This window comes from Anastrepha ludens, chromosome 2 (genome assembly GCF_028408465.1).
Source record: "Anastrepha ludens isolate Willacy chromosome 2, idAnaLude1.1, whole genome shotgun sequence".
In the NCBI taxonomy this organism is placed as follows: Eukaryota; Metazoa; Arthropoda; class Insecta; order Diptera; family Tephritidae; genus Anastrepha; species Anastrepha ludens.
In genome coordinates this window covers 143,491,035-143,505,750 of record NC_071498.1, presented here as the reverse complement: position 1 = coordinate 143,505,750, position 14,716 = coordinate 143,491,035, and the positions used below count along the sequence as shown (strand labels likewise).

The window sequence follows — 14,716 nt, the reverse complement described above, 5'->3', positions numbered from 1 at the left end:
AGATCAAAGGTTGCACAGGAATGCCGGGCAGCCCTAAATGATATTAGTATCGTATTCAAGGTCAGCCTTATTTCGGTTCCGAGGCATAGAGACATTGCGGAAAATTATAAATCCGATGAGCTATTCAGGAAAGGTACTACTCTTCAACTCCTCGGTGATAGATGTGCCATTGGGATCCCTATGGCCACGAGTAAACTAATAATCAGAAACAATGTTATCCAAGAAGCCAATAAGTCATGGAGAGATGAAAGCACATGCGTAACAGTTAGGCTACTGTGGCCGTAAATAAATAAGAAAAAGACAAAAGAACTGCTTGGCCTTTCAATAGAGCACATCTCGAAGGTCGTGGCCGGTCATTGGCTATTTAGCAGGCATTGCGCGAGACTAGAAGTTTTCTCCCATGAATATTGTATAGGTTGTAAAGATGAGGAAGAAACAGTTGAGAACTTTCTTTGCAATTGTCCGGCCTTAGTTAAAATAAGACGAGGTTTCCTAAATAAATACCTTTTCAGTTCTCTTACAGAACTATTTGCCGTGCGGATGGGATCAATCCTGCGCTTTATAAGAGCTATAAATTGGTTCCACGCAGAAAAAGAAGTAAGCTTCCCGTGTGGCACAGTGGTAGCACAACAAACCTGTAAGGTCTAAGTGAATTGGTCGTACAGACCGACTACCACCATAACCTAACCTAACCTAATGTTCTTATAAACACCAAAAAAGTACTGGCAAAGAGAAAGATTCGCATTGGGCCCACTCAATCATAGCCTCCTTAACTCAAGCGTCAAACCAATTCAGCAAAGGTTCAGTTGGTCAGTTGAACTACGCAAATAGTTTTAGTAAATGGCCGAGTACCGAATTGTAGTACTACTGCCGAATAGCTAGGTGTGTGAGTAACATTCAGTAGTGCAGACGGGCATGAAATATCAAGTGATGGAAAATGTTGTTGCTAACAACGGTCGCCTCTCGACAGCCAATGGTAAACCTCCGGGTGTATTTCTGCCATGAAAAAGCTCTATAAAATCCATCTGCGCCTTGGAGGCAGCATAAAATTGTAGATCTGTTCATTTGTGCAAAAACTTCGAAGCGCACACCACAAATAGGAGGGAGAGTTCGGGCAAATGTCCAACAAAGGTTGACAGCGCTAATTACATATAAAAATTATATATAGATATGGTATATATATGTTTTAATTGAAAATATTCGAAAATTTTCACAATAATACTCTGCACCTTAGATGGCACCTCTTCGGCTAATCGGTGATGCGAATTTTTGAGTTTAAGTTGACTATGAAAACTGTTAAATTTTTATTTAATCTTTAAGTTACAAATTCTAAGCAAAAACTGAAAAAAGTCAACTAATATAAGTTTAGTAAAATATTTAATTAGAAGCATAAACAACCCCAAGATGTTCCAAGACGAGCTTCATCCAGCAAAAGTTGTTCGCGGAAGAAGCATCTCAAAGATTGCCTTTGTTTTGCATAAACTGGAAAACCTGTTCCCACACAACTAAAGAAACTTAAAACAGTCCATTCTGAGTGGTATACAACCATTTGTTTCTCATACGTTTTCGGAGAACTAAGGAAAACTTATCGCTGAAGACGAATTATCCTTTACTAATGCTATGCGAACATTCCGCGAACATTCCCACATCGCCTCAAAGACAGAGTTTTTGAGTACTCAGAAGATCGAATTATTGGGTTATCCACCCTACAGCTCGGATTTGGCACCCAATGATTTTATTTCGTTTCCGAACATCGAAAATAAAATGCGCGGTCAATGTTTTTCAACGCCTGAAGAGGCTGTTGACCGCTTTAAACAGCTCCCTGTGGAGGTATCCACTTCTGAGTGGTAAAAATACTTTGAAAATTGATTCAAACACGTGCAAAAGTTTATTGACTCCCAAGGAGAATATTATGAAAAACAATAATGGCCATTTTGCGTTTTTATTTTACTGTGTCTTCATTATTGGGCGCAAAGTATAAAAGACAATTCTCGTAGGCGTCAGACGACGATGGGCTTCAGCGCATAAAAGATAAGAATTTCCATGAAGGTTTAAAATATTGGAATGAAGATTTATACCAAATTTTGACTACTACATATTTTCACAAGAAGATCGAATAGACTCGTATAATACTTTCAAACTTATGAACTCATTTTCATACTAAAGGGTGGTTAAATCTCAAAGGCCGATGTTGAATGTGAACCACACCTAAACGTCAACGGCACCGTTGGACTTCTTTTTTTGGGATTATTTGAAAGAAAAGGTGTACATCGCTAAGCCAGCAACAATTCAAGAGCTAAAGGATGAGATAATTCGGCACATTAACGGCATAGAACCTCAATTATCCCTCAGCGTCATCGAAAATTTGGACCATCGGATGGAGATGTGCCGCTGAGGCCGCGGCGGTCATTTGGCCAATATTTTATTTCATACCTAATTGAGCCAAACCCATATTATCATAATAAGGAGAAATGACAATAATTTCCTAAAAAAATTTATTTTGTTCCAAATCAATACCGGCCCTTGAAACCTAACCACCCTTTACTTTCAAAATCTTTTCTTGATTTTGGTGTTAATTAATTTCTAGACTGAGGTCGATCTCCTCGCATGCCTTAAAATGCCTTCCTTTCTTAACAGTCAGCATCTCACTTCGTTGTTTTCGAAATATGCTTATACGCGCACATACCTACATACATACACACATACATACGTGCCATTATGCACATTCAGTGGTTGGTTAGTAAATGTTTCTGCGCATTTTATGCCAATAAATAGACCAGAAACAGCAAAAACAAATGACAACGACACGCTTCGTCTGATCTTATACTGCATGAAAGCAAAAACAAACAAAAGGCGCCAAAACACAACACTGCGTCTGTCAGCGTTGATGATGCAAAATGTCAACGACAACACCTAGCGGCCTGATGAAAATGTTAATGTTGATACGACAAGAAAAACAAAATCAAAAAAAAAGAAACAAGAAACAAAAAACAGCCAGCAAGGATTATTTTCATAAATTGTATTGCTGCTATTGTTGCTGTTTGTAATGCATGTTTCAGCCGACAGATTGTCAGTCCGATTGTCAACGAAAATGTTAATTAAGCATGGATCGCAGTGTGTGGCAACAGCAAATGTAACAAATACTTGCGCGTCCTTTTTTTATTTAAAACACTGTAAAGCTTTTAATGAATCAACAACAAATGTTTGATTTTTGTTGTCAAATAATGCAAAAACAAAAAACAAATTGTCGCATACGCTTCGTTTTGGTCGTTATTTTAGATTTTTCTCTGCAATTTTGCAAGGTTTTGTGAATTGACAGACAATAGCCGATTCGCTGCTTACGTGAAAAGAATTTTTTCAAAAGTTCAAGGACTCGACGAGTGCAACATGCGCTTTCACATAATCCTTTCAGATTCATTGTTTTGAGCTCAATGGAATTCGCTTAATTAATTCATCTCATTGACACGTCTGCGCTGAACGATGAATTTTTTTGGCGGTTTTCAAATTACGAGTATTTTCTGCTTGGAGGAGATTAGCAATCACATGCACGCAAGTGGCGAGTGTAAAATTAATGTACGTAATATAATTTTTCTAGAAAATAAAATATATTTTTTTATTTTATTTGATTAAATGTTTTTTTTTTGTTTTTTAAATTTGTTTAAGGAAGTTATATTTACTTCGGGCGAAGGAATACCATATTAAACGGGGCGTAGCAGCAGAGCAGCTGATTTGATTTTTTTTATTTATTTGGTATCTGGATTATCAAATTTAGTTGAAATTACTTTAAGGGGCTATATGCAGTCAGAAGGCTGAAAAAAGAGAATATTACAACATTTTCGCTTTTTTATTTATTGATTAAAAATGTGTAACAAATTATGTTATCTTTTAACTGTATTTTAAGACTTAGTATTAGTAAAAATATTTATTTGGAAAGGAGCTACAGCTGATCTCCGGTAGCTCCTCTCAAAAAAGACGTTTTGCGGTTACTACTATATCTCAGAACTGGATCCTCTGAAATTAAAAACTCCAAACAGATTTCGTTAAAGTAATGTTAAGTAATTAATCGAAGGAATAAGCAAATTTGCGGTTTCTCAAAAAAAAATATATTTTTGACCAAAATTTCGGCCTTAAATTGCTTATAAAAAAAATACTTATCGGTGAAAAAATCTGCGATTAATTACTAAACAATATATTTAAGAAGCTTGTGCTAAAATTTGAGGCTAATCGGTTTAGCCATTTTCGAGTAATGGTGGTCACCGACTTTGAAAACACCATTTTGAGTTTGAAAAGCACTTTACTTTACTTTCAAGCACTCTGTAACGCCCTTTCAAATTTGCGTGTAACTTTGAAAATATTCATCCGAACGTTATTAAATTTTCTGTACATTAAGAAAAAAACAAAAACATTTTTTTGAAAATTCTAACCTTAAACTTGCAATCCATGTTTATATATATTCACATTCTAGAGGCGAAAGGCAAAAACAAATTACATTGATTTACTACTTATCTGTTCACTGTGCCTTGGTTCTCGCTTTTTTTAAACCTTTTAAGTGTTTAAAATCTATGACTCTTTCAATTGTGAGTTTCTTCAAAATCTCCCACATTTGACCCAACAATGTACCATTTAAGACTGGCGAGAGATAGATGCGCAAATTGGATCTTCGATAAGCCTTATGGTGGCCATATGTCCTCCACATGGTTTGTGTTCTAACAGCTCTCTGTCTGAGAGGCAATTTTGCTACCACCCTGGCAGGTCTTTTCAGACACACTTAGTTGTTTTTTGTGTGAGTACTGCACCAACGGCTCTCATGAGCGTTGTTAATGAAAGCTTTGATGTAGAGGATTGTTTTGTTGTTGTTGTTGTTGCAACAGCATAAGCATTCCTCATAAATGTTTGGGGAATGCTGCTGAAATGACAGTTCATGACTGGATATAAATTCAAGTAGATCCGGTAACGTAGAACCGACTGTCGTGGGAACGAGCAAGCTGTTTTCTGTTGCTGTTCGTTGCCATGAACCCGAATAGTGCCCCGGTACTGACAGATGTTCAAGCTCATTCAACCTTGGGACGTAGCTTAGCCTCAACTTACATTCCTGGACTATTTGTGAAGAGGTGCAATGGGTTTCGAAGCCTTCAGAGTATCTTGGATAGCACTGCACACCCTGATTTTATGCCCTCGCTACCTTTTGCCAACCATCCAGCCTGCTACTTGAAGTATTGCAAAGACAACCCATTGAACGCTGGCATAAAGGGTTAAATCACAAGATCTCGGTGGTCAATTGCGATGATTGTCCACATCAGTACCATCCGATTCCGGCCATTAAAAATCGTTAATCACATCTCGATAGCTATAGATAACACCTGTTATTGGAAAACCTTTTAGTTAGATGCATAAAAATAAAACGCCTAAGCTGAGGCAATATCATAAAGATGTACGATTTTGTTTCAATACAAATTTCCTTCAATTTCCATTCAAGGTTAAATAAAAAAAGTAAGGGCACCCGAGAACACAAAGAAGTACCTGATTACACTTGGTATGAATAAGTGGCGCAAGGAAAATATGTAACTGACGAATTAAAATCGAACAGAAATATCATTGGAATGAATATTTTTTTATTATAATCCAAAAAAATTTCATTTTTTTTCGCAAAAGTTATCTTTATTCTTCAACGTTATTTCCACCAAGAATCACGCATAACTCAGCGTAGCTCTAAGATTTCAATACCACTTTTATAGAACGAATTATCTGTTGCTTAAAAATTGGTCCCAGTTCAGCGATAGCCTCTTCTTTCGAGTGAGATTTCTTACATTTTTTGTTAGGTCTACGAACAGCCAGTAGTCGCTGTGAGCCAAATCTGGCAAACACGGTGGATGAGGGAGCAATTCACAGTTCAATTCGTGCAGTCTTGCCAATGTTTTGATTGACTTGTAGCTGTCTTGTTTTTGGTAAAAACTAAGCAAACACGACACCCACTTTTAACAGTACTTTCTCATAGTCAAATGCTCATGAAATATAAGACCAACACTTTGTTTGATATCTGTGCGATGTCAGCTAACTCACGCAACTTCACTTTTCGATCATTCAAAATGAGTTTGTGGATTTTTTTTATTTATTTCTTTTGATGTTTTCTGGTGTTACCGCCTCATTTGGACATCCACTGCGTTGTGCATCATCGGTGTCTCTTCGACCACATTTGAAGTCAGCAAATTATCGTTTTATTGTTCTTTCCAATGAAGCGGTGTCCCCATAACACTTTTCAAGCCATTGCTTCGCTTGAACGGTATTTTTTCCTTCAAGCAGTAGTGTAAAATTAAAACACGAAACTCTTTTTAATCGAATGTTTTGAAAATAACAAAAGTAGCGTCACTCTTAGCGCAATAACTCACGAACGAATGCATAGAATATCATGAAATTTGAACAGCTGTCTTTTTAAGGTTACTACTAATGGAAAAAGAGGTGAATGCAATAAAATCAGTGTCATCTGTGTGCTAGGCCCGCGACTTTTCAGCTCATGTGTTATGATAGATCTTTTCTTCATCTATATATCCAACTATACCGTCATTTTTGTATTAATTTAATTTAAATCTTGCGCTTTAACCGCTGCTAGAGCCTTTATTTAATTAAAGCATACATTTAGGAGGCACATATACATATTTTCGCATTTGTATTATTGTCATTTTTGTATTAGTGTCATTTGAATTGATATTTCGCGTTATATATCAAACTAATTGGAAATTTGATAAATTTTATTCTCTTCAGCAACAAAATACCTTTCGCATGATATAGAATTTGTTATGTCTTAAATATACAGTTTGGCCGTACAAGGGGCGTTTATTATTATTTACAAGGAAAGATTATTAATATTTTTATTCAAAACGAATCAAATTTGAATATACATATTAACATGATTAAAATCGTCTGTGATATTTTATGAAAAAGTTTCATTATGCTCCGGTATTTTGCTTTTATTTTGAAATTGAGAATGCACCTGCTGCTGCGCACCGCACAACAGTACATTTTCGTTAAGGGACATTATTAAATTCAAATTAATTTCTAGCAACGTGCATAGTTTTATTGTTTTTGTTTTTTTTTTGTTCACTTGTGACATGGCTTTGCAATTTATTAGCGTAACAACAACACCATTTAACAGCTATTAATTATATTCAAGATTTATTAGCATTTCTTCAATATATTGTCAATATGGACAACGGAAGTTCGATGTACCAATACGTTTAGTATACAAGCAAACTAGCTAACACAGTGAAATAAATATTATACACATACACAAACTTACATACATATGTATGTAGATAGAATAAGTATACAGTGAGTGAGTGTATGCGAGTCGCTCGTGCGCCTGTCGCCTAGCCCAAGCAAACAAAAAAAACCAAAATTACTCTTTGCTGTAATGCTGAGTGCAGAATATAGCATAATATACAGGTTCCAATATTTGCACAGCTTGTTTTGAGACTTTTCGACAGGTTTCAATATTTTCGCTTCCACTTGTCGCTGCACGTTTCATTTACTCTCTGTGTGACACACAGGCTGCCATCAGCGCCTGCACATTCGCTGCACAGCAATGTCTGTCCTCCTGAGCCGTCGCTTATCCAATTGCCTGTATTTTGCATTTTGATTTCCAATAGCCGCCATGGTGATCTGCTCGCAATCTTATTATGCACATTCGGTATTTTCCTGTTGTTTTTTTTTTTGAATTTTGCAATTTGTTATTTTTTCCAATGCGCTCAAAAATGTTGTGGCCGATTTCTTTTGAAAATACTTTGCTGTAAATGATGTGTTTTTCCTTAATGATTATTTCTTTGGTTGCCTAGCGGCTCGCGCTGATTTCTCATATGTCATGTCAAATTCATTGATTTCCCGACCCACAAATCGCCACAGTGGCGAGTCATCAGCCAACCAATATTATTGCATGTGGCATCTTCAAAAATGCAGAAATTTTCTGCGAAACTTACAAGCTCTTATAATTACGGATATTTATGTACGTGTGTAAGTAGCCACACATACATATAGCACGACTTAAAAATGAAGTGAAATTATTTTTATAGCTCAATGCAACGTGGATGCACCCTGGATATTTTATTTTTTCCTCGCAATTTTTATGCTTCTTTTTATTTTTGCTATTTGTTTCTTCTTTTTTTTTTGTTTTGCTTTGGCTTGCCTGCCACGGTGCATTGAGATTTTCGATTCAATAAAATATCGCATTTTCTAGCGTTATGCCAACAGCAAGTTGCACAGACGCAAGCGTTTCTACAAAGCCACAAATAACATTTGATTGATTTGCGCCAATTGCGTGTTTGAAAAATATTATTTGATTATTTTCTCTTTTTTTCTTATTTAAAAGCCCGTCCACCATAAATACAGGTATATGAATTGCATTTTGATTACAAAGTCACAATATTTTGCGATAAAGTGTTGTTAGCATGCGAATTTTACAGGCACCTCACCAATCAGCTGCAAGAGACTCTATCCAATTTGGTATGAGACACATCTCTGATGGTCGAGAAAACGTTGCTAAGACCTCAAAGGGCTAGTATTGATATCTTACTTAAAATGAATTGAAGCCATGTTTTCGCATGAATTGTGCCGTAGATGATGAAGTTGTCGCTGCAATCCTATAACGGAGTTAGACGGTTTTTGATGAGAAGCTTTTTCGTGACGGAAATTCACTCGGAAATTTGTCACTACTTTTTTGTGAAAAGCTTTTTCGCCATAGAAATCTACTCGGAAATTTGGCACTACTTTTTTTGTGAAAAGCTTTTTCGTCATAGAAATCCACTCGGAAATTTGTCACTACTTTTTTATGAGAACCAATTTACTCGGACATTTGGCACTACTTTTTTATCAGTAGCTTTTACGTGGCGAAAACTTGGCACCACTTTTTTATAAAAAGCAAATCGCTCGGACATGTGACACTACTTTTTATGAGAAGCAATTCACTCGGACATTTGGCACTACTTTTGCGTGACACAAATTCACTTGGAAATTTGTCACTACTTTTTTGTGACAGAAATTCATTCGGAAATTTTGGCACTACCTTTTTCTGAAAAGCTTTTTTAGGACAGAAATTCGTTCGAACATTTGGCACTACTTTTTGTGAACAGCAATTCATTCGGAAATTCGGCACTACTTTTTTGTGAAAAGCTTTTTCGTGACAGAAACTCACTCGGTCATTTGGCATTACTTTTTGTGAACAGCAATTCACTCGGATATTTGACATTAGAGACGCTTTTTCGTCACAGAATTTCACTCGGAAATTTGGCACTACTTTTTTCTGAGAGGCAATTCACTCGGCCATTTGGCACTACTTTTTTATGAAAAGCTTTTCTGTGACAGAAATTCACACGGATATTTGGCACTACTTTCTGTGAAAAGCCTTTCCGTAACAGAAATCCACTCGGAAATTCGGCATTACTTTTATATGAAAATCAGTTCCCTAGGACATTTGGCACTACTTTTTTATGAGAAGTAGCTTTTTCGGCACAGAAAATTGCTCGGAAATTTGGCACTACTTTTTTATGAGAAGCTTTTTCGTGACAGAAATTCACCAGGAAATTTGGCCCTAACGGCATGAAATACTAAATGAAGAAAAAAGTTTTTCCTAATAGCGGTCGCCCCTTGGCAGGCAATGGCAAACCACCGGGTGTAGTCCTGTCATGAAAAAGATCCTTATAAAAAAAATCATTCGCCATATGGAGGCGACATAAAGCTGTAGGTTTGTGGAAAAACATTAAAGCGCACGCCATAGATTAGTGAATGAGCTTGCCCAAACAGCCAATAAATGGTGTAAGCGTACATTCGTCAGCTACTTAACGCAAAGCCTACTCTTTCGAATGCAGTCTTCTTCGCTTCTGCAGAGCGTTCCGCGGTGTTTCATGAAGTTGTTATTTTTTTATTTCCGAAAAATATTCATGTGTTCATGCGTATTCGAGTGGTTCAAATGTGTTCAAGAGGCCGAGAAAGCTTTGCGCATGATTTCTCCCCGGGTCGCCCTTCTACGTGAAAAACTAATGGCGATATCGAAGAAAATAGTTACCTGAAAATATGGTTTGCTCATATATCTATCATACAATGATTTTCTGAAGGCCAAACTATTACTCACCATTATTAATTGTACGTTTGAGTTAAACTCCGCGAAGGAATAAGGAAAAAGTTATTGTGGAAGGGCAAGCCTTTGCTTATCCACCAAGAAACTGCGTTTGATCATCTGCCTTATTCGCCGGATTACACACGATGCTATTTCTATCTATTTCCTGAAGTAAAAATAAGCAAGATTTGTGGCCATCGAAATTTTAGAAGAGACGCCAGTATGTAACTTGAAGGAACTGGCAAAAGATGCCCAGCGTTGTTTGGAACAATGAAAGTGTCGTATGAAGGGCTGAAGTGATACAGATCGCATAAGTAAATATATTGAAGATGATAAATAGCAATTAATTATCCAATTTTATTTTTGAATAACTTGTTTACTAAAGAAGAAAATGACTTTGAGTGATGGAAATCCTTTCGGGCTCCATTGCTTGTCTGTTTGTATGTATGGTTAATTTTGTGCCACCTTACATGAAATAAGTATTATAGCGTCAGTTAGCTAGTTATTTATCAGAACTTTTATTCAAATTTTCTAATATAACGGGTGTTTCAATATGCAGTCACCTTCAACTTACTGGCTTACAGAGCAATCTGGATTCTTTGTTCGCAGAAAAGTTTCTTACTTGCCTTTTCTTTGTTCGCGGCGGCATTGTGACACATAGATGTATAAATGTTCATTCATTTTCATTCATTCTTCGTTTGCTATCGAGCTGTGAGAAAACTCAGCACGATTGGTTAGGTCAGACCAACAACAGACCAAGCTTTCTTGCCTAAACAAAACATTAAAAAATGTTAAGATCGGAACACAGACATGCATCTACTATTCATAGATTTCAAACAAGCGTCCGACAGCGTCCACCGATGTAAAATCCCTGGAGTTTTTGGCAAAATAATACCTAGCATAATAATACCTAGATTAGCAGCAAGCTGACCAATTTGGTTATGGTCAATCTGAAAAATACTACCGGAAAAGTAGTAGTCCAGCAGATTGTCTCGCTTCCCTTTGACATTTCATGTCGAGTCAAACAAGACGACTCTCTCTCTGTACAACCGTTTTCAACTTCCTATTGCATTTGGTAATTAGAGATAAGGTAAAATTTGGAAATCTCTTTAACCGATCAGGACTAACCATAGCACATGGCGATGACAACGCGATAATCGGATGAAAAAAAAAATGCAACATCAAGAAAGGCGCTGAAGCCCTAGATCTCAAAATAAATGCAGAAAAAACCAAACATCAGAAAATTTCACACAAAGTGGAGAGATACAAAACGGCAATAGCTCACACGATGCAATACAAAGCAGGATTGCGGCAGGAAACAAAGCATATTTCACTTATACCAAACTATTGAAATGTAAACTTCTTACGAGCGATTGCAAAATACGTCTATAGCAGTCAATAATACGGCCAGTTCTTGTATACGGCTGGGAGTGCTGGACACTGACTTCTAAAAATGAATCGTGGCTAAGGGTATTCGAGCGAAAAGTGCTGCGAAGAGTGTTTGGTCCGCTACGACTGCAATATGGTATCTACCGGATACGCTGCAATGAAGAATTGCTGCAACTATGTAATGGCGAGGACATCGCAGTCTTTAGGGCTACTGCATTCGTTGGGTCATATTACGCACATGAAAAATGACTGTTTCCAAAAATCAAACGTGTCATGCAACCCCCCCTAAACAAGAGGACGTCCGAGACTAACATGGTTTGAAGAAGTTCTAATGGGCCTGCGGGCACTGGGTGTTAGAAACTGGTGAACTCTTACCGAGCATCGAATCGTGAACGAAGCTAAAGCTCACCCCGAGCTGTAAAGCAGCCCGATGTTAATGATGATGAAAATGATGGTTGGTTGGGTCGCCTACTATTGGAAAAACTTTCTATTATCTTTTTTATTCACTGAGCTACTTACGAAAAGAAAATTATCTATTACAAATATACAGCTCGATGACAATTTATTGACGCACTATTCGTAATTTATAAATATTACTGTGTATACTTATAAATAACACTTGCAGAGATCAATAAACCCATTTAAATAAAAAATACGAATACTTTCGACACTCATCAACAAGTAATGATTAAGCAAAATTTTCATATTATAAGTATGCGACTTTTTTTTACCAATCACCAGATAAATGCCAAGTTTTTTTTTTTTCATAATGAAGTCTTAATCGAAAAAAGTCTGCAGTGTTGAGCAGAAAATCGCAAAAGAATTTTTTCTACGTAAATAGCGCATTTTCGAAAATTCGAAATCATTTCAAATGCATTAGGTTTTTGAAATATTCGGTCACTGCTTTGACTACCTTAAAATAAATATGTAAATATGTAGAAATCTATGTAAACTTTTCATATATAATATAGAGGCCAGCACCGATGCTGACGATGGCAAAGCAACATTGGTGATCAAAAATATGAAAAAAGCAAAATCAAAAAAGGGGCATTGAAATATACATACATATGTACATATGTATGTACATACGAGTCCAAACCAACAAACAAGGTATGCGACGCGCGCAAAAACACATGGAAGTTTTTGTTTTTTTGTGTTTCTACTGGTATATGAAATATATTAAAATAAGAAATGATTTTAATTTGCAACGTAAAAAAGTTGCAAAGACAGCAACAACAATAACAGCAGCATATGCGCCACCCTCAGCGACCACAGCAGCACGCGGCCATCACCCAGCATCAAAGAACAGCGCTGACATTAGCAGCGAAGTTGACGGCGCCAGCAGCCGCGACGGCAGCGTTCTCTAAGTCAACAGTATCGAATATTGGCAAAGGAGATTTTCCAATGCCCAGCTGTTGTATCGAAAAATCAACCAAAGTAGCAGCAATCAAGAAGATTAGCGCGCAAGTGTATGGGTGTGCTGGCGTGATGGTGTGCGTGTGCGCAATCCAACTAACACCAGCGTGTGATATCTATGTGAATTTTTCGAAAATCCACCAACTGCGCTAGCTGGCTGATGATGGTCGTTGATGATGACCGCTATGATGCTGTGAATGCTGTGAATGCTGTGAATGCTGTTGCTGCCGCTGCCGTGGCTTCGCGTCGCATCACGTCAATCGGAAGACGCATTTGCTGCGCATACGGAGCAATCGAAGGCACTACTGGTCGATTTGGAATCAAAAAAAAGCTCACTTGAAAACGGAACGTGGAAACGCGTAGACGACAAGCGTCGAGTGAGTTGTCGTTGGGAAAGCGCATTTTTAATACCTAACAAAGAGGCACGAAAGGACCTCGCAAGTCTAAATAAAAATACAAACAAAAAAATCTTTAACTGTGTATTTCTGTTAAAAAAAAAAACGTGCCATAAAAAGACAAACTTAGTAATTTAAGAATTTAAAGAAAAAAATAAGTGTGAGTTATCCTTAGGATATACGAAAAAATGTGCGCCTAATTTCCAAGGATATGTGGAGAAGCTTGCAAAAAATGCAATAAATTAAAAAAAAATTAAAATATTTTATTTTGGCGAAACAAAAAAATTTATCTCAATGCATTTCCGCGTATCCTTGCGAAATTAGTTCGCATGCCCACTATCACGCTCTGTTGCTCTATATGTGCATAACTCTACACTTTCCTTCTCTACACTTAATTTTAAAAGCAATTTTTTAATATGTTCGTCGTTAATGTCAATTGTTATAAATTTTAAGTGTCTTTATTTCCAATTTCTGTGTGAAAAAACGCATAACAACAACAACTGCAAAAACCTAAAAATTTTATTTAATTCAAAAACGCAAATAATCCTAAAATATCAAAACAAAAAAAAAAACACTAATTTTTGTAAATAAAAATTATTTTGGCTATTAAACAAACAAAAAATGCACTTCAGTTGGTTGCCCGAAAAAAAAGATACTCCCGAAGCCACCTGGGAGGAGTCTACTTATTTTTATCGTCCGAACTACTATAAGATAACGGTCTCAGAACGCGATCACGTCGAACGCGCCACGGTATACTTCAATGAGACCATCATTCAGGAGAATGAAGAATTGAGCGGTTGTGATTTTGTGCCACTAAATTTCTTATCTTCGTTCTACATAGTAACGCATCAAGGTAATTTAAGTTTGGCAGTAATTGACCATCTCTCAGTTTAGCTTAAGGCCAGAGTAGCCATGGCTATAAATCTTTTGTATTTTATAGTTAACTGTAAATGCTATTGAGAATAAAAAGAAAAATAAAAAATAAAAAAAATTTAAAAAATTTGAAACAAAAAAGCAAAATTAAATTAAAAAAAAATCATCCAAAAAGTAAGCACAGTCAATGGAGATCGTAGATCCTACTATCGGCTCTACGTTAGCGGAACGACACTGATTTGCTTCCTGCCATCGACTGTCAGTTTAGCAGCTTTCCCCTAAAATTTATGAGGCAAGTTTTGTGCTGTTACAAAAGTAATAAATATATAAGTAGATTTTGAGCAATTTTTTCCGATTTTCCGCAATTTCAGCAGGACAGTGAGTTATGCTTACTATTTTGCTACCAAAGCTATCAATTAGGTACTAAGATACCACTATTCTCCTAAATGGATTTATATACTAGCCATCTAGATCATGTAATTATTTATTTATTTATTTAATATATGGAAAATAACAATAAATTATTATTTTACAATAAAAA

General features: G+C 36.5%; 1 protein-coding gene across 7 annotated transcripts in view; it reads left to right on the top strand.

The window, feature by feature from the left end:
• Window positions 1–14,716, top strand: part of LOC128855480 (filamin-A) — a 184,323-nt gene that overhangs the window by 147,877 nt on the left and 21,730 nt on the right. The window contains exons 1-2 of one of the 7 annotated variants that reach the window (XM_054090425.1): window positions 13,193–13,462; window positions 13,756–14,155. The exons of the other annotated variants lie outside the window; for them this stretch is intronic. Coding sequence (XP_053946400.1) covers window positions 13,924–14,155 — 232 coding nt within the window. The 5' untranslated portion in view covers window positions 13,193–13,462; window positions 13,756–13,923. Of the gene's footprint in view, window positions 1–13,192; window positions 13,463–13,755; window positions 14,156–14,716 lie in introns of those variants that run through there. 7 annotated transcript variants of the gene reach the window in all.